A 21,289-nucleotide genomic window follows, 5' to 3' on the forward strand; every position below is an offset into this window, starting at 1 on the left:
TTATATTGTCCTTATAGTGAGTACGTACAAAGTTTGGGTTGCAAATATTTTGACAACAACACATTTACCTTCATATTATGGTTAAACGCTATAAAGTAGGTACTCGATACATAGGCGGTTAGTGAGAATATCGCATCTTAGCATCCACTGTGACGTCACATAAGTTCGACTGTTAAAGAGCATAAAGACTAGAAGAGCAACAAATTTCATTCTTGTCTTGTTTCTTGTAAATTTTGACAATTGACATATGATTGGATGGTGTTTTGTGCTAAAGAAAAACAAAACTAAACTAAAAAAAATAAAAATATCAATTTTTACAGTTCAATTCAAGCCATTCAAGCTGCTCAAGTCTAGTGTTAATATTTCCGGAAATTAAAAAAAAAATTTACTAATTTATACCTTTCTAATGTAAAAAATCCAAGATAGTTCTGATGTATTCTAGTATTCTACACTAAATCCATATCAAAATCAAAACAAGCTAGGTACATAATTTTAGTTTACATGTTTTCTTTTCCAGTATGTATACTGAATAAAAATTTTGTGGATTTTTTCTCTAGAAATAGTTGGAATGTACCTGTTTAAAAATAAGTGAATTCAAAGAGCATTATTTTTAGTTGTGTTGAATACAGCAAGTTAGTAAATATGGCTTATAGAGCAAGGTTAGTTAAACTTTTTTTTAAAATTATTGGCTACTAGTACTATGTACTTGTTACTACTACTCCTAGATTAGCAATTTTCTGGTGTATTCTTTCTTTTTAGAAGCTTTTGTCTATACCTAGTTTGCAATGTATTTTTTTTGTTGCAGGCTTAAAGAATTTGACACAGTGTTGGATCAAGATGTAATCCATTTGGAAACACTAAAAAAACTTTCTTTTCATGGTAATCTATAGCCTCAAAGTTTGTTTTTTTTTACTTATTTTTGTTTTGGATTAACTTTTAGGTATTCCTGATAGTCAAGGTAAGAGAGCACTTTGTTGGAGACTCTTGTTAGGGTATTTGCCTGTAGAGAAAGCTCAATGGAACAGTGTGCTTCAGGAAAAGAGAGAATTGTACAAGCACTTTATAGGTGACTATATAAAGCTGAGGTGATCTGGTATCCATTTGACATTAAAAGTTTGTTAAAGATGAAATGATTGTCATGCCAGGTGAAAAAGGTAGTAATGGAGATGTGACATTAGGAGATCATCCACTAAGTATTAAGCCAGACAGTCAGTGGTCAACATTTTTCAGAGATAATGAAGTTTTATTGCAAATTGATAAGGATGTAAGAAGGTACTGGGTGTTTCATTTTAAAAACTTCATCAAAAGCTATAAATAAGAAGTGACCTTGAAAGTCTTTATATTTTATTTAAGATTTAAGAACATAAGGATTCTTAGGCAAAAAACTGTCAAAAACATACAAGTAGTACACAGAAACCATGTGTTTCTGTAGTAGATTCATACATTGAATATAAAGGAGGTTAAAAGTCATAAATGATAAATCTTAGGTGACAAATCTTAAATGACTATAAACCAGGCATCAAAGAATTCTGGAATTTAAGATAATGATGAGGAACAGGCTAATAAATGCATATCAAAAGCAACAATTCAGCCAATAAAATTTCAACTATTTGGAAATTATAGAATGCGGAGTATGGTCGGCGGCACTAATGGGAGCTATGCACATCATCAGTGAATTTGACGTTTTGAAAATGCATTCCTATTGCTTAGCGATAGTTGTGTAGCCCTCTCTTTCTCACACGCGCTTATTAACTGAACGCAATTCTGATACAAACGTGATGACCCACCGCCCTCTGTACTAGAAAACCTAAAATGTCACTTTTAATGGCGGCTTTAGCGGTTTTTGTTTTATACACAAAGGTATGCAGATCCAGTAAAAAATATGTTTTTTTTTAATTGTTTCGTGTAGTTGATTGCAAGTTGTGAGTAAAAAACCAAAAAGGGGTTAATTTTTGATCCAGATATGTATAGACAGAGCTTTTTTATACACAATCAAGTCCAGCCTAAACAAATTGGTTAGAACATTTGTTCTGGAAAGTACAACACACAGCAAACTAGTTTAAACACTGTTCAATACAAGAAGAGAATCTGTAAATCCTTGAAACTAGGTAAGCAAAACTGGTAAATGGTTCTTATATTATTACCAAGAACATTCATTCAAAATTATTTTTGTTGCTCTCACAATGAAGGATGCTTTAAAATGTAACTCACATACCTGTGCATGTAACAAGTACCTAATAAGTTTATTGTACTAGAAAGCACTTGTACTTACTATTCAGTATAGTGTTGGAGTAAAATCATTCCACTTCAAAGTGTTCAACCACTGTTGAGTTAGATCCGGTTTTTTGTAAAGTAAAAAACTGACAGGGTTGGGCTTTTTCCTGAGTTGCTGTTACAATGTGGCTTGGAAAACTTATGAACAGCAGCAAACAAAAATAACTTACGCAAATAACCTCAAGTTTTGATTTTAAACCGTAAAAATTCATCTAATCCTCAAAAAACTCAATTTCCACAATACAAACTGTCACCACTATTCCCGCCATATTGGAATTTTTGACAAGCACCTTCTAGGCTTTCTAGTATAGTAGGCGGTGGATGATCTTCTCGATCTCAACGTTTAAGGAGTTGTGTGCGTTGTTGCCAGATTGCTAGTTGACTGTTTGCTGTTTTTGTTGTTGATGACTTGACTAAAAACTGCTTACAGAGAGACAAAAAAAAAACCGCTATATTTGCTAATCAATTATTCAAAATTCTCTGTTAAAACACTGCGTCAACTTCTATATAAGAAGTAAATAAAAACAAAATTTATGTAAAGTTCGGGTTTTAATGAAAAAACTAAACATCTGGCAACGTGGCGCGTTAAACGTCAATGACGTGCATCGGCCGATTTATTGCCGTCTACTGTAGATGTGTTTCTTGGAGAAACTACACTGTAAGTAGTCCTCTATGTCACAACTGTTAAACTTACCTTTATGAATTTTGGCAATACAAAGTTCAACTAATCTGTATATTCCAGTTGTATGTTAGCTCTGAATAATTTTTGACAGCTGTCAGGTGACATAAAAAACATAACAGTGTCTTTGCCGAGCCGGTGGCGTGGTGGGTTAAATGCCCAGTCCGCCATCGAGTAGTCGTGGGTTCGAGTCCCACATCGGGCATGGTTGTTGTTTGTTGAAAAGTGGTGGAAAAAATAAAAAAATATTGAGTTGGCCTGGAAGTGTGCCCAAAATAGCAAAATCCATTAAAAAAAAGTAAGTAAAAAAAAAACAGTGTCACATAGCCTCAGAAATGTCAAAGTTGGGGCTCTGTTGAGGTTCAACTGGTTTGCATGTGATAGTTTTATGGCACTGCTGAATGAGGTTTAATAGTTATAACAAGTGTCACCTGACTGTAAAGTGTCATAACTGTCAAATTTAACGTCACAACTGCCAAATGAAACTCCACTAAGTCACATATAACAATTTGCAGCGTGATTCATCAAAGAGACACGACTATTTGTTGACATTTTACAGTTTCACGGCACTGTTTAATGGGTTTTGGCACCTGCAGGTGACAGTAAGCTATGGTGACTATAAGCCTGTCATATAGCTAGTTCAGGTTGTCATAACACTACGTTTATCTCGTAAAACAATAATCCGATTGAGGAAGCGGATTGGACAGTCAATAAATTGTTCTTCGTAAAACCAAAAACTCTGTGGAGTTTTGTGGACTCTGTGGAGTTTTTGGTTTTACGGCTTTCAGCTGCCTGGATTATTCGGCCTCTGTGGAATTAAATTTGATAGTTGTGACGTTAAATGACAGTTTAAAACGTTATCTTTCACACTTCACATTTACGCCTCAATAAAGGGCCAAATAACACTTGACGCAAAGTCAACTGTCAAAAATCCGGCAGCTGTGACGCTAAATTACTCATCCAAAGTTTTAGTTTTACCGCTTGGATCACACTGTACACGACAGTACACGTTGTGACTGTATTTATAGTTTTATAAGGCAAAATTTGACAGTTGTGACGTTAGTATCAGTTCTAGTGTTGTCTATGACAGCTGTCACGTGACTTAAGAAAAAATATAAAAGTGTTCCTTAACGGCAGAACTGTAAAATTAAAAATTTGGCTCCACGGAGCTATAAGAACTATTTGCAATGCAATTCCCTCCAATAAACACATTTATTTGGCATTTTATAATTTTCTCTTGAAAGCCTCTAAAATTCTTTAAATTTTATTGGCTGCGAATACAGGGTAAGAAATAATGAGTTTAATGACAAGGACAAGTTTTTTGTAGGCTGTGCCCTGACATATCATTTTTCCAACAGCCAACCGACTTTCCTTGTGAGGTCATTGTAAATAGTAACGATGTAAAACGTCTCCACACTCGGGTAGAAAGACGAGTACTAGATTGTGCGGACGTCGAAAGACGGGGACTGGGAATTACAAAAGTGAGATGATTACTTTCTTTAATAACTGAAACTTATTTACTCAGTAAAACACTGAAATTAGATAGGTTTGTGTGTAAAAAAAGCTTTGGAAGATTATGCTCCAATGGAAGAAGGCAAAGAGGCTCACTGGGAAGTAGTGGAACGAATACTGTTTATTTACGCCAAATTAAACCCGGGCCAAGGTTATGTACAAGGAATGAATGAAATTATCGGTCCCATTTATCATGCCTTTGCATCAGATCCGGATGTTAAATTTAGAGGTATTCTCATTTTAAGGGAAACTGAATAGATGGTATGTGGTCTTGTAGAATTTGCAGAAGCTGATAGCTTCTTCTGTTTTACAAACCTCATGTCCGAGATACGGGACTTTTTTATAAAAACTCTGGATGAGACAGACCACGGGATTAATACTATGATGAGCATGCTAATGTCGAGGCTTAAGGACTTTGATTTGGACGTTTTTCATCTGTTTCAACTTCAAGATTTGAAGCCTCAATATTACAGCTTTAGGTATGTTATAAGTAGCATGTTTTCACAATTTTTAATATTCCTTCTCTTCATTAGATTGTCAGTAATTTCCGGGAATGTTATGAATGTCAGTTATGAATAACAATGCTTGCTGTTTCCCACAATTAAAACATAAAATTTGAAATGTGGTGTTCAAATTGAATTTGCGTAACTAAATTCAAAACCCCACAAACGAAAGAAACATGCCTACCTACTTGTCTATCATTATTTGAGCTCACTTAAAAAAATTTTATCAGCGATTCCATCTATTAGCTAGTTAACCTAACCTTACTTTTCTCTTATAATTGAAAAAAAAATAGTTTCCGACATTTTTTATGCTTAAAATTATTTCAATCATTATCAAGAGCTAGAAAGCCAAAACCTGGCGAGAATTAGAGACCTTTAAGAGGTGCCAAATTCACGCGATGTTGTGGCTTCTGGCTTCCTACCGGTTTGAGCACAAAAGGCTCAATACCAAGAATATGATAGACAAATAGAATTCTACTCTACTTACATTGCACGGAGTCCCAGTACTGGTCTCCAAATTACGTCATCGATGAGGTGTACATTTAGTAATGTGGCGGATCCTTTAGACCCCAATTACACCCGTATGCACCGTTCGTACATAATCCGGATCAGCAACCTAATCCGGATTAAGTCTTCAATTTCCAATGCACGGTCATGAAATGACGTGGTTGATCCGGATCAAATTAAACGCTCAAATTTGGCGGTTAAAACCTACTTTTCTAACCCTAAAAAACTGTTATTATGATCGGTACGTCTGTTTGAAATGCAACTTGGGCCGCATTCGTTTTCAAGCTCCATGGAGCGTGCAGAACTTTTTTTACGTCATGATGACGTAATTTGGGAAAACCATAATTTGCCCAACTGTCAAATTATGTCATTCATCAAGCGTGAAAACGAAGGGGACCTTGGATTAGGCAATCCGGATTAGCCAACTGCGATTAGAGTAGAGTTGCGGTGCATACGGGTGTTAAACAATAATTTGTTTGGTTTTATTTTAACTTAAGAAAGTGTTGTTAAGGTCCATATCTTGAGACATTTTTGGGCGTTTCTCAATTATCGTCCTGTGCCACATTTACCTAAAAAGTCTTTTAATTACATTTAAACAGTTGGAAAAGTTAAAACTGTGAAAGCACGTCACGTATTTGTGATGATTTAAATTTGCAGCTGGCAACACTGAAAACTTAAATTGACACCTGTCAACAACAGTCTGTGTGACCCGTGAAATATAGGCCGCATTCGTTTTCAGGCTCCATGGAGCGAGCAGAGCGTTTTTGACGTCACGATGACGTAATTTGGCAAAACCATAGATTGACCAATTGTCAAGCTACGTCATTGTGACGTCAAAAAAGCTCTGCTCGCTCCATGGAGCCTGAAAACGAATGCAGCCTTTGTCTAAACCTTGAAATTATCCAAATTCCTGACATCTGTAATATTTACTCAGAAAATATACAGGATGTTCCATTAAAAATGTATCAACTTTGTGTTTATTTTTTCACCTTTGCCATCGTCTATCAATTTATTTAATAAGATCTTTTGGTGATTTAGGAGAAGCCCTATAACTTTTGTTTAAACAGTTTTTTCCTATCTGCAAAAATTAAGTCACCACAAGCTGCCTAAATACCTATACAGACCAATCCGGTACACTTATGAAATTTAAATTTTGATTGTATTTCAAGTATGATGTCAATTGGGATAGAATCACACTACATTTGTGTAAACAAAGTAATAATAAAACCGGCCCTGTAGTTTCAGAGCAGGGCCTTAATTTATTGGAGCAGTGTGTATGTAAATCTGCTAACTAACTTTTCTACTACTTAGATTAGAGTCAAAGGCAAACTTTTGTAATTTTGATTTAGGTGGATAACATTACTACTATCACAGGAGTTTCCACTACCTGATGTGCTGAGGATTTGGGACACGTTGTTTTCCGATCCGGATCGTTTCAATTTTTTAATTTATGTGTGCTGTGCTATGATAATGTAAGTTACTCTTGTATGCTTTATATGAAATGCCATTATGTGTGTATTCCGTAGGATATTACGAAATCAGTTACTAACTGGCGACTTTTCAACAAATATTAAGTTGCTACAAAACTTTCCACCCATGGATATACAAATCATTCTTTCCAAAGCCGTTGAACTGTCCAGAAGGAGAATTTCTCAATAGGTATGATTTTTGTTGTTTAAAATATGTAATTAAAAATATTCAAAATGTAACTGGAAGATTGTGTGTGCTCACTAGACAGAGGGAGTAATTATTGTCAATTTTTATTATTCAATAATTGTTTATTGCTATACAATTTTTTAAATTTAATCCACTTTGTACCCTATAAATAAATATTTTTTACAGTTTTTAGTTCCTAATTTTATCCTTAAATTAACAAACTAATAATTCTGTTTTCCATTTTTTGTTTCATCATTTTTTTACTTAGTACCTATGTTTCAAATGCAGTGTTGTCAGATATTTATTGATTAACATACACAAGTAGCTCAGGTTATACTTGCTTACTATGTGATGTTATGGACAAAAATTAAGTTTGTGAATATGATTATTATGACTATGAAGTTAACCCAGCCTTAGACTATTTTTTTTAGTTGACTTTGCTCAGAACTGCTAATAGGGCAATTTATATTTGAATCTACCTGCATACAAAGTAACTAATGAAACACAACATTATTTAACTGGATTGTTGTTCTGTATTATGTTTAGCAACCACTTGTTGTGCATTGGACAGTACTAATTTTCCCTTGCCTGCCCTGGCTCTCATCTCATCTTCCATGGCTTTATTTAGTGTTTTAGTGATTATTTGTTTTAGTTTATGGGCGTCTTGTTGTTTTTGTTTTTTTGGCTTTATCGGTGCATCTGAAATTACAGTGGATTGTAAGTTTTAAGGCATTTCACAACTACAGGTAAAGCATTTTACTTGCACGCTTTGTGACGGCAGCGCCTTTCACTGATTTGCCCTTTTTTACTGGCACTTTTGTTTTAATTTTTAACTTTCCTTGAGCCATATTACCACAGTCACACTTGTATTAATTAAATCTGTTAATCCTTGTAAAATGTTGATTTTTCTTGAAGGAATTAAACTAAATTTAACAGTACTTTTTTAAAACTTTACACCTGATTCTGTTTCTGTTTTAGTTAGGGTTATGTTCATTTCTGAATTTTTGATGTACGTCTTTTTCTTCTTTTAGAGTTAATGTCAATTTGACGGCTGTAAATGTCGATGTCACTGTCATTGCAATACTACTCAACTCATTACTCATTCATATTACAAAATATTAACAATTTATGTGTGTTCTGTTTCTGTGATGTGATTGAAATTGAGAAGTAACGGGAGGATACAGCCACAAAGCGAAGACATAAAAAGATAGATCAGACAGAACTTGGAGACGGCCATTCCTGTAGAAAAAAAAGCGATAGGACTCCCTCCTTTGGACGTCCTGACCCTTTGGAATAGATATAAATAATAGTTCCTAAACTGTTCAAGCTGCAAATCTGTTTAAAATAAACGTAAGAAAACAGTGGCTAAAAAAAATTGGAAAAACTTGTATGTAGTGTGACACTTTATGTTCATTGAGGCAGCAAAAGTATGGAAACATTATGGAAATGGATGAATCTGTTTTTTGGTCTTCTTCTAGTGGGTTTTTGTAAAGGTTTCCCTATTAATTTGGAGGATAACAGCTCTGGTGAGTCACTGTTGCAATACCTGTTATCTGATTTATCTCCCACCCCTGAGAAAATTGTGTACTTAGTTATTTAACTCTCTCTGCAGCAATACTTTTTTTCAGTGCATGACAAATTTAACTTTATTAGGTAATTTCAGTTTGCCTTCCTCTAGTAATTAGATCATTTGCTAATATGATTAATTTTTTTCTTAATAGTATCTATGTACTCAAGTAAATGCATAAAAGTTTAGCAATTTATCCATATACTTACTCACTTAAATAAAATTATAAATACCTAAAAATAAAAAAAGTACCAAGCAAAAAACCAAACTTATGGATTTATTTGAATTAGTCTAATGGAGTAAAACAATAAATAAAAATTAGCCTATTTTGTATACAGGGTAATTCAAATTCGACCCTCACCATTGGGATCTCAGAAACCATAAGAGATAGGAGAAAGTTTAAATTGGGGAAAAGTTGCGCAATTTAAAGCTCAACCAAATGCTGTTTTAAAATTTTTGATTTTCCGAGTATATCCGAAGATATCCGAAAAAAACTGAAAATTTGATTTTTTGTTTTTATTTATTTCTAACCTTATTTGAAGAGATATCCCAAAACTAAAAGCATCTTTTCATTGCCACTTTTTCCTAGCTATTCGATGATGGATACAAATTTGCCACACGACGTTTCGTTTTCTGTCAGTCATCATCAACTTTCTTTTTTCTTATGGGCGCCATATTGGATTTTTAGCCCACCAAATAGTACGTTTTATTCTGATTTTAGTGATGTATAATAACTTATAATTTGCTTCATAAATAACAAAATAATTCAATAAAAACTATTTTTACTTTAGTTATTGGCTTTGAGTTAATGGGCCGTTTTAAAAAATGTCATTATTTGACAGTACTTGTCAAACACGATAATTCGGATGATCATTAGAGCGTCAATCATAGTTAAAAATGTATCTAGAAAAGAAACCCCCGCAGAAAATGTTATTATTATACAAGCATTGCTGAACTATTTAGGTTAATCAGAAAAAGAGATTTGTTAGCATTATCTCTAACTTAAAAGGCTTATTTATGTTTCCAAGAGAAAGATCATCATTTTAAGAACTTCATTTTTTGCCAAATTTCAATTTTGTATAATGTTAAGTGCAAGTTTATAGTTATTTATACAGTAAGTGACAAACCATTTTTTATTCATTCATATTTATTCGAGTGAATAAACCGGTTTAAGTCACGTGTCTTATACAGTATTTTATTAAATTTCGACTTCTTATATTAAAAAAAAAAAACTAAAATTACAGTTCTATTAAATTTGCACCGCGCCCCGTAGATGTAACATTGATGTTTGTTTGTTTACATCTGTAAATAGGCGAATGTCATTCAGAGTGATTTAATAGTTATTTATACAGCAAGTGACTTAAACCATTTTTTATTCACGAAAAGAACAACTAGGTCCACAAGCGTAGCGAGTGGCCTAAGCTCTTCGAGTGAATAAACCGGTTTAAGTCAAGTCACGTGTACACCTTTGTGACTAAGTATGTTCAGGCCAATTGTGTGTGACAAGTACTACCAAGTAATCTTCATAAAACGTCTCATTAACAAAGCTAACTAAGGTAAAATCTCTAAAAGCTCTAATGATCGTCCGAATTATCGTGTTTGACAAGTACTGTCAAATAATGACCTTTTATAAAACGGCTCATTAACTCAAAGCCAATAACTAAAGTAAAAATAGTTTTTATTGAATTATTTTGTTATTTATGAAGCAAATCATAAATTATTATACATCGCTAAAATCAGAATAAAACGTACTATTTGGTGGGCTAAAAATCCAATATGGCGCCCATAAGAAAAAAGAAAGTTGATGATGGCTGCCAAAAAACGAAACGTCGTGTGGCAAATTTGAATCCATCATCGAATAGCTGAGAAAAAGTGGCAATGAAAAGGTGCTTTTAGTTTTGGAATATCTCTTTAAATAAGATTAGAAATAAATAAAAACAAAAAATCAAATTTTCAGTTTTTTTCGGATATCTTCGGAAGTACTCGGAAAATCGAAATTTTTAAAACTGCATTTGGTTGAGCTTTACATTGCGCAACTTTGCCCCAATTTAAACTTTCTCGTATCTCTTATAGTTTCCGAGATCCCAATGGTGAGGGTCGAATTTGAATTACCCTGTATACCTATTACAAATCAAGTCAAGTTGCATACTTCAAATTATAAAACATCTATTTTTAATTGAGATATGTATCAATATCTGAGGGTATGATGCTTGGGTTTTATAGTTTGATGTTTATTTTGAGAAAAAATATGGGTATTAAAAATTATTACTCTTTATTTATAGTATATAAGAAGGAAAATTGAAGGTACTGTTTTTAGCTAAGAATGGCAATGCAGGAATCATTGTTTAATGTTTAGAGCTATAGTTGGAAGTTAGTTCTCTGTAACAACAAAATTCAGTATAGATGTGGTGTATTGTGTAGGTAATTATGTATTTCTTAATTATTAAAAAACAAGTGTTAGCATAGAGGCATCAATAACAATAACTATCTATTGTAAATGGTAGGTATATAATGGATTGTTTCTAGGATATTAAATTGTATTAATATAAGGCTACATTATACTCATTTTTTTTGGACTATTATTATTGTATGCTATTCTTGAGGTTATTGTTAATCAATTTGTTATCAATTTAGGTATTTGAGTATTTTTAAACTAATGCAAATTTTTAAAAAAGTGCTATCATAATAATTCAATTGTAAAAAAATAACTGTCCTTACTTTAGTGTTGTAACCACTCCTTAGAAATGTAGAAAACATTGCTAAGTTTTTCATTTCAGTTTTTAATATTTTTTTTGACATTAGTTGATGTCGAAATTTGATATCAAACCAGTTTTTATGAGATTTTTTCAGAATAAAATTGATATACCAGCTCAAAATTTGACTGGAAGTTAGAAAATTGCTAGAAAAAATTGAGTATCTGTACTTTTTTGAATTGTGCTGGCTTTATTTTCAGCATATTGAATTTGAAATATTAAAAAAAAATTGAAAAAGTTTATTTTATACCATGGATTGTCAATGAAATGGGCTATCCAACAGTATAATAACTTCCCAAAATTATTTCTATTGAGTTCTTGATATTTATAATAATTTGAGCATTTGTTCCTTTTTGTTACCTATATATTTTTGACCTAATTAATAACATATTTTTTTAGAACACACTCAATTTTTGGTGGGAATAGCTGCTATCCTGATTGCTGTAGGAACCATAATTTTAGTAGGTTGTTTGTGTTGTCACAAACATAAAGGTTTTGAGGTAAGTTGACATATTTTATGTTGATATTTTCCACTTTATTTTACAAGACGGCATTAAAAAACTTACTGCCCTATCAAAACATTATGTATACCTATATTTTTTAAGGGTAGGCATTTATACTTTTCAATAATATCTTGGTTTAGCTTCTTCTTCTTCTTTCTTGACTGTAGGTACAGGGTGAAACAAATTGGATTCACATCATTAGGATCACATTTAAGACCTTTTGCTTTTTGGTGACCTATCATTTATTATTTTAAATATACCTTTGGTCTTTGGTTCTTTTATGTTAAGTCCACATGTAAAGTAGGTGTACAACTGTTTGTAGTTTGTGGGTCAATAAAAAATAGCTGTTTTTAACCACCCCCCATCAATATGTAACACTTGTTTATTTTTTTGAGGTTTTATTTATAATTTATTTAGATTTTAATTCTGATGATGAAAGATGATTGTTTCAAAAAATCAAACAGTTAAAAAGTTTGAAATAATAGGTTTGACTAACCCAATTCGCACCGTCATGCTTTAAGCGAAGCTTAAATTAAGAGTGGTTCAGATTGGGAAGATACAGGAAAAGAGTAGAGTTTCAACTGTGATCTTCAAACTTTGAACCACACTTAACTTAAGCTTGGCTTAAAATACGACGTTGTAAATGGCGGTAAATAAGATAAGTTTAGGCAACTTTTATTTGCTTTGGATGCAATATAACCTGGAAAACTGTCAGAATGTCCTTTGTAGAATGTATAACTTTAGGTTGTATTAATTGTGATGATTGATCAATCAATAGATACTAAATAGAGATCCTAGTGATGTGGACATCTTAGTTATTATCACCCTGCTGTAGACAGATGGTTTCAAAATTATATTAACTTTTCCCATTAGGGTCAGCTATTTTTGTTACAACCTTTTAGTATAATAAATAAAGATTGGAAGAAATAGTTAAAATATTTTTTTTTCTAAATTTGGTAGAATTTCAAAAAGTTTTATCTGTTTTATCTTAAATAGTAACCTGTTCTGTATGCATATAAAATGTATTTACAATTTTTTTTTATTGGTGCTTAGGATGAGAAGGCAAAGGTAAATACAAATAAACATAGCAATGCATGACTCAATGTTAAACCAATGTTAATGATTACTTTAAATAAGTTATATTGTAGTGTTCTCTTGTATAGAGGGTGTGTTCTGATCAATAGAGACGTTTTTTTATTTTGTTAAATTGTTTAATTATAATAACGAATTTATCAGCAAATGCAGTTTAAACGCATACTATAGTTTATTTAAAAACTAGGAGCGAATGAAGAAGCCTGATATACACAAACAAAAGTTACCAAAAAGATCCCTAGTTTTAATTTATGAGTTTGAGTGATATTGGCATAAGTTTGTTGATCAAATGTGAATGAGATTAAGGTAAAAAAAACCTTTTTGTTATATCAATACACAGCCAGACGGGTTTAAAAACACTCACTAACAACTTAAAACGACTCTGATGCAACAAGCAACTTTAAAATGCTAAAGAAACAGATAGACAGTGATTAAACTAAAAGTTCAAAAGGTAGCGGAACCGGTGTTTTTTGAAATCACCCGTTGTTTAATAGGCACTTTCGTTCGACCCATGATTTTGTTACGATCTAAAAATCACATGACACCATAATTTTAAAATCACATGGTGGTCACGTGATTTTTGAATCATAACGCGTTTGGATCCGAAAGAAAACTTAGTAAATGGCTATGATTTCAGTTGTGTAAATCATCCCACCAACTGACCAATCGCATTCGATCACTATTACCAACCTAATTCACATTCACTCCTGCTAGTTTTTAAATAGACTATAAGCGCACCAAACAGACAACTTTGGTATAAGTGCCGTGTGATGTCACGAGGCATATTTTCTGTTTTAGTGTGATTATTAATTTTCCGTTTTTTTGTTTTTCAACTTTTGTTGAAGAAAAATGGTTTGTTACTACTAAATGGTGTCAGAGTGCACAAGTTCCACTAATTCCACACCAGGGTTATTTAAAGTGCCATTAAACAAACATTAGTTTTTCAGATAGAATATGTATTTAGATAAAATTTTGAACGCAGGATCTACTTTTCTGTTCTGTAGGTGTAAAAAGTTTTTGAACATTTTTGGTTTGGAACAATCAGAAGTCACTGAATAGAAAAGAAAGTATATACAGGGTAATTCAAATTCGACCCTCACCATTGGGATCTCAGAAACCATAAGAGATACGAGAAAGTTTAAATTGGGGCAAAGTTATACATCATTAAAATCAGAATAAAACGTACTATTTGGTGGGCTAAAAATCCAATATGGCGTCCATAAGAAAAAAGAAAGTTGATGATGACTGACAAAAAACGAAACGTCGTGTGGCAAATTTGAATCCGTTATCGAATAGCTAGGAAAAAGTGGCAATGAAAAGATGCTTTTAGTTTTGGGATATCTCTTCAAATAAGGTTAGAAATAAATAAAAACAAAAAATCAAATTTTCAATTTTTTCGGATATCTTCGGAAGTACTCGGAAAATCAAAATTTTTAAAACAGCATTTGGTTGAGCTTTAAATTGCGCAACTTCGCCCCAATTTAAACTTTCTCGTATCTCTTATGGTTTCTGAGATCCCAATGGTGAGGGTCGAATTTGAATTACCCTGTATACAGGGTGTCCCACGAGGTAAGGGACAAAATTTCACTACGTGTTCTTTAGGTAAATTCGAGTCAAAAATGTTCTATGAACAGGGGTCCGCAAATGCTTCCTTAACAAGATATGATTTTTTTTAATTAATAGTGTTACTATGTTGAAAACAACAATAACCTCACAAAAATATTTTTTTACAAAAAAAATTAATACTACTTGGAAAACAACTGTTTATAATAATTGTTCAAATTGTCCATTTTCCCATTGTAAGCATAGTCTAGTCCTTTTAATGATGTGGATGATAGCCATTGTAGTTTTTGGCACAATATCACTATTAAATTTATAAAATCATATCTTGGTAAGGAAGGATTTGCGGACCCATGTTCATAGAACTTTTTTAACAGAGAAAACACATGGTAAAATTTTGTCCCTTACTTCGCGGGACACCCTGTATATATGAGTTTTATGCAAGGTTTTATGTAAATCTAATCGGAATGTAATATGTAATAAATTTCATGTACATATAGTAGATTCCTTGGTAGATTCGGTGTTGCATGCCATTTACATGCATAGCATGAAACAATGATCTCAATTTAATTTTTGCATCTTAGGAGTTTCATAACAGTCCCGTGGTAGTATCTACGGTTAGCAATGTGGATCAAGGTCATGAAAATCCTATTTCAAATGGAGAGTTTACCATTTTTACGCCATTACGGCCTCCGAACATACATAACGATGTATTTGTTGGGAGCGGTGAGGCAATTGTAAGTCCAACTATATGGTTCAAGTTAATTATATTAGTATAAGAGCTGTTTGTCGATTACAGAGTGGTACTCCCCAGGACTTTGTTTATGGTGACATTGATGTCCGAAAGTGGTATGGTAAGTAATTGCTTAGTTTCTAACTGCTCGTAAGAATATTCAAATGATTTGAACTACAAATTTGTAGAGAGCAATGCTAGTGATTTTCCGCGTGTTAAATTGAAATACATTAGAGAACTCGGAAATGGCCGTTTCGGAAAGGTAATCACTGTTTATCAGTTACTTTAATCAATCGGTTATGCTTCCTATCCTATATTTTAGGTGGTTGAAGGTGCTGCCCAAAATTTGGAACCCAATAAGATCTGGAGTCCGGTGGTTGTTAAAATACTGGACGTCACATCCAGTCCGCGCAATCGCGTCCTATTCCTTAACGACGCCCTATTTTATTTAGCGCCTCCTCATCCGAATTTATTGGCCCTCAAAGGCAAATGTTTGCAGAATACGCCCTTACTGATTATAAACGAATCGTGCACCGGAGGTGATTTAAAGGCCAAATTACGAACATCTAACACGCAGGACATGACTTTGCAGTGGTGTGCTCAGTTAACCTCCGCCGTCCGTCATTTGCACGACAATGGATTTATCCACCCGTAAGTATCATAACCTCAAAACGTACTAGTAGATCCTTTTGGCTTGTCCCTAAATGAAATGATTACGACAGTTTCCTACAAAGTCCTAAGACAGACTTGCACCACATCCCTTACATTACATACAGGGTGTCCCAATAAGTCGTGCACAAGGCTGTTTCTCAGAAACTATACAGGTGTGGTAAATCCAAAACCGACCATAGGAAAACCGTGTAACGGACAGAGAAACGTAGATAATTGCATGTGCGGGACAAAGACAGAAAACGAAAAAAATATCAAGTAGGCCATATTTTCAGTGCGCTGTTGCCAAAATCCAATACCGTCGACAAAATTAATTTTGTTCTTTGGTTATTCTGAAGCGAGTTGTGTCAGGGATTACTCAAATGTACACTAACATAACACACTACTTTATTGTTGAATAGTAAACTTAATAAAATACCAATTAGAGTAACAAAAAAAATTAATTTTGTCGACGGTATTGGATTTTGGCAACAGCGCACTGAAAATATGGCCTACTTGGTATTTTTTTCGTTTTCTGTCTTTGTCCCGCGCATGCAATTATCTACGTTTCTCTGTCCGTTACAGGGTTTTCCTATGGTCGGTTTTGGATTTACCACACCTGTATATAGTAGAACTTCGGGAAAAAAATTGTCTAATAAATGTAGCCGCGAGAAAATGCTGGAAATAATTTTCAACTCTCTAAATCTACCGCTAGGGGGCGTTTTGATAACAATGAAATGAAATTGTCCGAATACTCTGAAATTTTAAATGGAATAGTATAGCAAAATACGATGAACGTAATTGGCTGTTCTCGACGAACAATTCTGCTATTTAACATTTTTTCTATCTCTTTATACAGTATAAAGTGGTGGGTGTGGTCCAAATTTTTCGAATTCGATTTTCGAAAACAGTCGATTGTAGAGACTTTATTTACCCTAACAAACTCCTAGCCAAATGTTGAAGCAATTCGCTAATTATTAAAAAACATCTTGACGAAAAACTAAATTGCACTTTTGACTCTGTCTACTATTTTCTACATTATCCACGTTTGGACTAAGGTAAGCTTAGGTCATATCGCCGTATTTAAGACCCAAGGACATATTGCTGTAGCATTATTTCCGCACATTTTAGGGACACCCTGTATATTAGGCATAAAATAATTCAAATTTTTCAAAAATGACTCAAGGTCATCCATGTGGTTGTTTTTCTAATTGCAGAGATTTAGCGTCCAGAAACTGCTTACTCACAGAGAACCTCACACTTAAACTAGGTGATTATGGGCTTAGCGCCTCCAAATATCCCGAAGATTACTACAAAGGCGGTGAACCGTTGATACCAGTCAGATGGAGGTCACCGGAATCTCTGGATTGCACACCGACTACCATACAACCGAAACCTCTAACAAAGGAGGCGAACGTATGGGCGTTGGGCGTAACTATGTGGGAAATATGCGAGAATGGTGCGCAACCCTACGAAGGACTGGACGATGACGAAGTGGTGTCCAGAGTATTGGGACCCGAAAATCTGAGACTGGACGGCCCTACTAAACCGCAACTATATTCGGATTATTTGTTCCGATTGATGCGCATGTGTTGGAGCAGTGCAGAATCAAGACCGAAAGTATCTCAAATCGATCTGATGTTGTGTGACTTGCTGCAAGTTCACAAAAATACTCAAGACCCCTTACAGGACGCTAGCGATTTTGATAAACGCTGGGAGAATTTCAAACCGAACACGATTGTTAAGACTGACAACCACAGCGAATGCGAGTCTGCAGATCCACTGCAATTTAATATAGGCCAAGACGAAGAAAAGTCCGCTTGCGTACAAATTGACAGTATGACGGATAGTTTGATTTTCAAGCAAGGAGGCAGCAGCGGAAGTGATACGGAGGAAGAGAACTGGAGACGGAAAGTTGAACGTGGGGCTTACAGCGAAAAAGTGAGGTTGAAATCCCGTTCAGTGGCAGACCTAATGGTACTGACACACGTCGACTATTCGGAATCAGAAACGGAGACTCCAATGCCCAGTTTGGATTACCGACTGAACCGATCGTCTAGGAACAGATCAAATTTGGAAAACATCGCTTTGAACTTTAGTAGCGAGGGTAATTTACTCAACATTGAACACGACTTTCCAAACGAGCTGAAAAAACTCCAATTAGAGAGACGTGACAGTTTGCTTTTTGTGCCTGACAAAAGTCAAAACAATTCGAATTTGAGTCTGTTGCACGAATTAAACGATCCGCTGGAAATGAAACCGATCAACCACATTTACAGCGTGTTTAACGTCACCATAAACAAATTCGATCATGGGACAAAGCTGCAAGAATTAATCAACATGGGGGATGAGACTAGGACTTTCAGTAGGCAGGACAGTGAAAACAAAAGTGATTTAGGTTACGTCACTTCACATAACAGCGAAAGAAACAGTGATTTTGGCAGTGTGGACGGAGAAGAATTCCATTATATTACAAAAACGGACTTGGAGGCAAAATTGAAGAATTGCAACCAACTAAAGCGGAATTTACCAGACATATTGGCCAGTCTGGACGAGAGTGGGGATTACGCTAAAGCTAATCTTGATTTACTAGAAACAAACTTGGTGGTTGATCACTGCTCTTCGGATGAATCTCCCGAGTTGGCTTTGAACAATGAATCTCATAACGTACCTGATCTCTATAGTGAGAATGTAGAAAGTAGTGATAGTGTTAATTCAGTGTTAAGTAGGCGGCGTGCTAATGTCAACAAAACGGACGTGCTGTTGCCCGAGATTAAACAAGACTTTGTTAGAGGACCTAGCATTATGGAGTCTTTAATTCGACCAAATGACGAGCAAAAAATGTCCGACTCTTCGCCTGGTTCTTTAGGTACCAAAACTGGCGAAACTCACTGTACGTACCTGGAAATTTCCACGTTTATCAACGAGGAAAGGAATGATGTCTTTTTACCACCAAAAAAAATAGAAGAGAGTAGTGATGCAGAAAGTGTTGCAACAGAATTACCAAATTGTGATGCGTTAGAAGCTACGTCACCTGCTCAAGATCATAAAGTTATCTTGAAAAAAAATGGTTCGGATTTGGATGTAATAAGCTTGAAAAGCAGTCCCAAGTCAATTGAGTCAGAGCTGAAACCAACAGTCGAGTTTGATTTGAGTGCAAACCAGCAAAGCACCACCATCCACTTCTCCAGCACCCCTTTTGCGAAACCAAACAGTCAATCCTTACAAAGTCTACCAAAAGTAAACCTGTTTGAAGATTCACCCGACTTTAAAAGTCTGCACAACATGAACGATAAACTAATGAACTACTCTCTAGAGACTTGGGACACCTTCCTCGGCAAGTCGTTTGAGTCAAACATGGACGAGGACGAGAATTTCTTTGATAGTTTCACGTCGGAGCCTCAAAGTATGGTGTTCCTGGATCAGGATAAGATCCAACAATCACGTTGTGAGTTTAATCAAACTGTCGTACTAAGAAGCGATGGAGATACGTTTATCAAAAACGTAAATCAATTGGAAGAGGGGCTTCAAGACGGCACATTTGTTGTCGATACTAAAAGCGAAGAGCCCGATGACCGGAACGATCAAACGGTCGAAGTGGTGAATCAAACGTTTGATGTGAGTATTCCAGTTCTGAATGGAGAGGCACAAAATGATGACATAGGTAAGTGAATTTTGAAGAGAGCATGTAGAAAATTTAAAAAAATTAGGGACAAATATTTACAAAATTGACGATCAAGGGTGTTTGAGTTAAAATGTGCGCAGCACTCGGAATAATTTAAGAACTAATGTTCATAAAAAATTTTGATACATATTTCTCAAATAGATACCTTTTGACATGTTGACCTTCTATCAATGTCAGTTTGACAGTACTAATCATGTCGAATATGGGCGAATTTCAACGAACGAACGAATAGAAATTCTGGTTAATCCTAGTTTATGCATTTTTACGGTAGATTTAACAACACTTCGATTCATTTGACTGACTTCAATTTGTATTAACTAGTTTCATCTTTCAAGTGAGTGTTGCTGTGATATTTGAGGAGCTATCAAAAACTGTTAATAAAGAAAGTTCTAGAAAATTTCATGCTCTTTAAGTTTGTTGTTAGGTGATTTGTCCTTAATGACTTCCTCAAGGAATTACAGGCCAAAAAGTGACAGAATGCACCAACGTGTTTTTTTTTTTGAAGTAGTTTGATTTTTCAGGTGAATGCAGCTCACTTGATTGATTATTCGCTAAATAATTTTTCTATGCAATTTGTAAAATGGGCAAACAAATTTAAATGTGTGGTATAATGTTTCAAAACCCATATGCTATAGAAAAAAACCTGACAATAATATTTAGAAAAAATAATACAATTTCCTTGACTGGTGGTTTGGTAAAGGCTATTTTATGTAACTCACCTTTGCTAATTTTGCTCTGCTAAATCTGATTTGATTTTTTTCTAACTGGCTACTTAAATATGTACCTACAATAAAATTGTAATACTTTAGATCATACGAAATCCAAACGTTCGAAATCCGGAGATGGATGGTTTTTACATCCTCAATCGAACAATGATGATACGTCACGAGAAGAAACGGAGCCTCGCCCAGGTACTAGCAAAGGTATAATAGTACTGCTCCTTAGGATTGAGAATTTTTTACAAAATTGAACATTATTACAGATAGTTACATAAGATTTGGGGTGGATGACGAAATAATGATTGCTATACGAAATGAATTGCTTGAAAAACTTCCACAAGCGCAAGTATGTCATCATTATGATTTGTTCTTTACTATCTAAGTTTTAATGTTTGTTTAAAGGGTTATAATTGATAGACTTAAAAATATATTCGAATTCTTTCGTTTTTTTGTTAAAAGCTTATCTGCTGTGCAAGAAAATAGCAAATAATTTTGGTTATTGGTTTCTCCAAATATTATTTTGTAGGGCGTTGGCCAAGAAAACTTAGTAGAAAGCGAAAGTTGGAATGAGGGCGAACGTGATGAGGTTTTCTTGAAGTATAACGTTTACAATATGCCACTGTCGCCTATTCCTGAAGAGGGTAGTTTGGACGAAGAAAATGATGATGAAATGATGGTAAATAGTCTACGGTAAGTCGACTAGCTTTTGTATGCGACTCAAAATGTTTGTTTTGTGGACGCAAAACTGGTAGCACTTTGGTCTATAAACAGTTAATAAATTTAAGATTTAATAATAAATGCAAAGAATAGTTGTTTAGCGAGAAGGGGCAGTCGGAATAATTCCTTTGACGTTGTGGTGATGTGTTTGGCTGACCTCGGTTTGCCTTTGGTGGGAAAC

The 21,289-nt window shown here is 34.3% G+C and overlaps 3 protein-coding genes across 9 annotated transcripts in view; 2 read left to right on the plus strand and 1 right to left on the minus strand.

Moving 5' to 3' along the window:
* The first annotated feature begins 247 nt into the window (after positions 1 to 247).
* On the plus strand, positions 248 to 7,319 carry LOC145726360 (TBC1 domain family member 13). 2 transcript variants are annotated; one of them, XM_081975410.1, is made up of 10 exons: positions 248 to 482; positions 558 to 659; positions 806 to 879; positions 941 to 1,066; positions 1,125 to 1,272; positions 4,281 to 4,434; positions 4,496 to 4,694; positions 4,743 to 4,944; positions 6,825 to 6,947; positions 7,002 to 7,319. In XM_081975410.1, the coding sequence occupies exons 2-10, from the start codon at positions 643 to 645 to the stop codon at positions 7,132 to 7,134; spliced, it is 1,176 nt and encodes a 391-aa protein (XP_081831536.1). In that variant the 5' UTR covers positions 248 to 482; positions 558 to 642; the 3' UTR covers positions 7,135 to 7,319. The 2 variants fall into 2 exon arrangements, with proteins under 2 accessions (XP_081831536.1, XP_081831535.1); XM_081975409.1 differs by having other exon boundaries at positions 248 to 659.
* On the minus strand, positions 7,233 to 8,129 carry LOC145726362 (uncharacterized). Its single transcript, XM_081975412.1, has 2 exons — positions 7,892 to 8,129; positions 7,233 to 7,830 (listed from the first exon to the last, which is right to left on the minus strand). Exons 1-2 carry the CDS (start codon positions 7,977 to 7,979, stop codon positions 7,646 to 7,648), a joined length of 273 nt encoding a protein of 90 aa, XP_081831538.1. The 5' UTR covers positions 7,980 to 8,129; the 3' UTR covers positions 7,233 to 7,645.
* Positions 8,130 to 8,234: 105 nt separating this feature from the next.
* The window catches only part of LOC145726356 (uncharacterized), a 30,002-nt gene continuing 16,947 nt past the window's right edge, over positions 8,235 to 21,289 (plus strand). For 4 of the 6 annotated variants that reach the window (XM_081975402.1, XM_081975405.1, XM_081975404.1 and 1 more), the window contains exons 1-10: positions 8,237 to 8,657; positions 11,851 to 11,951; positions 15,191 to 15,343; positions 15,406 to 15,460; positions 15,528 to 15,601; positions 15,662 to 15,990; positions 17,205 to 19,651; positions 20,482 to 20,595; positions 20,655 to 20,737; positions 20,918 to 21,081. In XM_081975402.1, coding sequence (XP_081831528.1) covers positions 8,561 to 8,657; positions 11,851 to 11,951; positions 15,191 to 15,343; positions 15,406 to 15,460; positions 15,528 to 15,601; positions 15,662 to 15,990; positions 17,205 to 19,651; positions 20,482 to 20,595; positions 20,655 to 20,737; positions 20,918 to 21,081 — 3,617 coding nt within the window. In that variant the 5' untranslated portion in view covers positions 8,237 to 8,560. Of the gene's footprint in view, positions 8,658 to 11,850; positions 11,952 to 15,190; positions 15,344 to 15,405; positions 15,461 to 15,527; positions 15,602 to 15,661; positions 15,991 to 17,204; positions 19,652 to 20,481; positions 20,596 to 20,654; positions 20,738 to 20,917; positions 21,082 to 21,289 lie in introns of all 6 variants that reach the window. The other 2 variants (XR_014177571.1, XR_014177570.1) reach the window with 1 other exon arrangement.

Source organism: Ips typographus, linkage group LG3, assembly GCF_016097725.1.
Source record: "Ips typographus isolate SLU linkage group LG3, UJ_Ityp_2.0, whole genome shotgun sequence".
NCBI classification, from domain to species: Eukaryota; Metazoa; Arthropoda; class Insecta; order Coleoptera; family Curculionidae; genus Ips; species Ips typographus.

Excerpts from the sequence above, each read along its gene's own strand:
- LOC145726360 (XM_081975409.1), top strand. Across the intron at positions 880-940 it reads AAAAAAACTTTCTTTTCATG|GTATTCCTGATAGTCAAGGT; the intron begins GTAATCTATAGC and ends ATTAACTTTTAG. Across the intron at positions 6,948-7,001 it reads GTGTGCTGTGCTATGATAAT|GATATTACGAAATCAGTTAC; the intron begins GTAAGTTACTCT and ends TGTATTCCGTAG.
- LOC145726362 (XM_081975412.1), bottom strand. The coding sequence starts at position 7,979 with ATGGCTCAAGGAAAGTTAAAAATTAAAACAAAAGTGCCAGTAAAAAAG. Across the intron at positions 7,831-7,891 it reads TGCCGTCACAAAGCGTGCAA|ATGCACCGATAAAGCCAAAA; the intron begins GTAAAATGCTTT and ends CTGTAATTTCAG.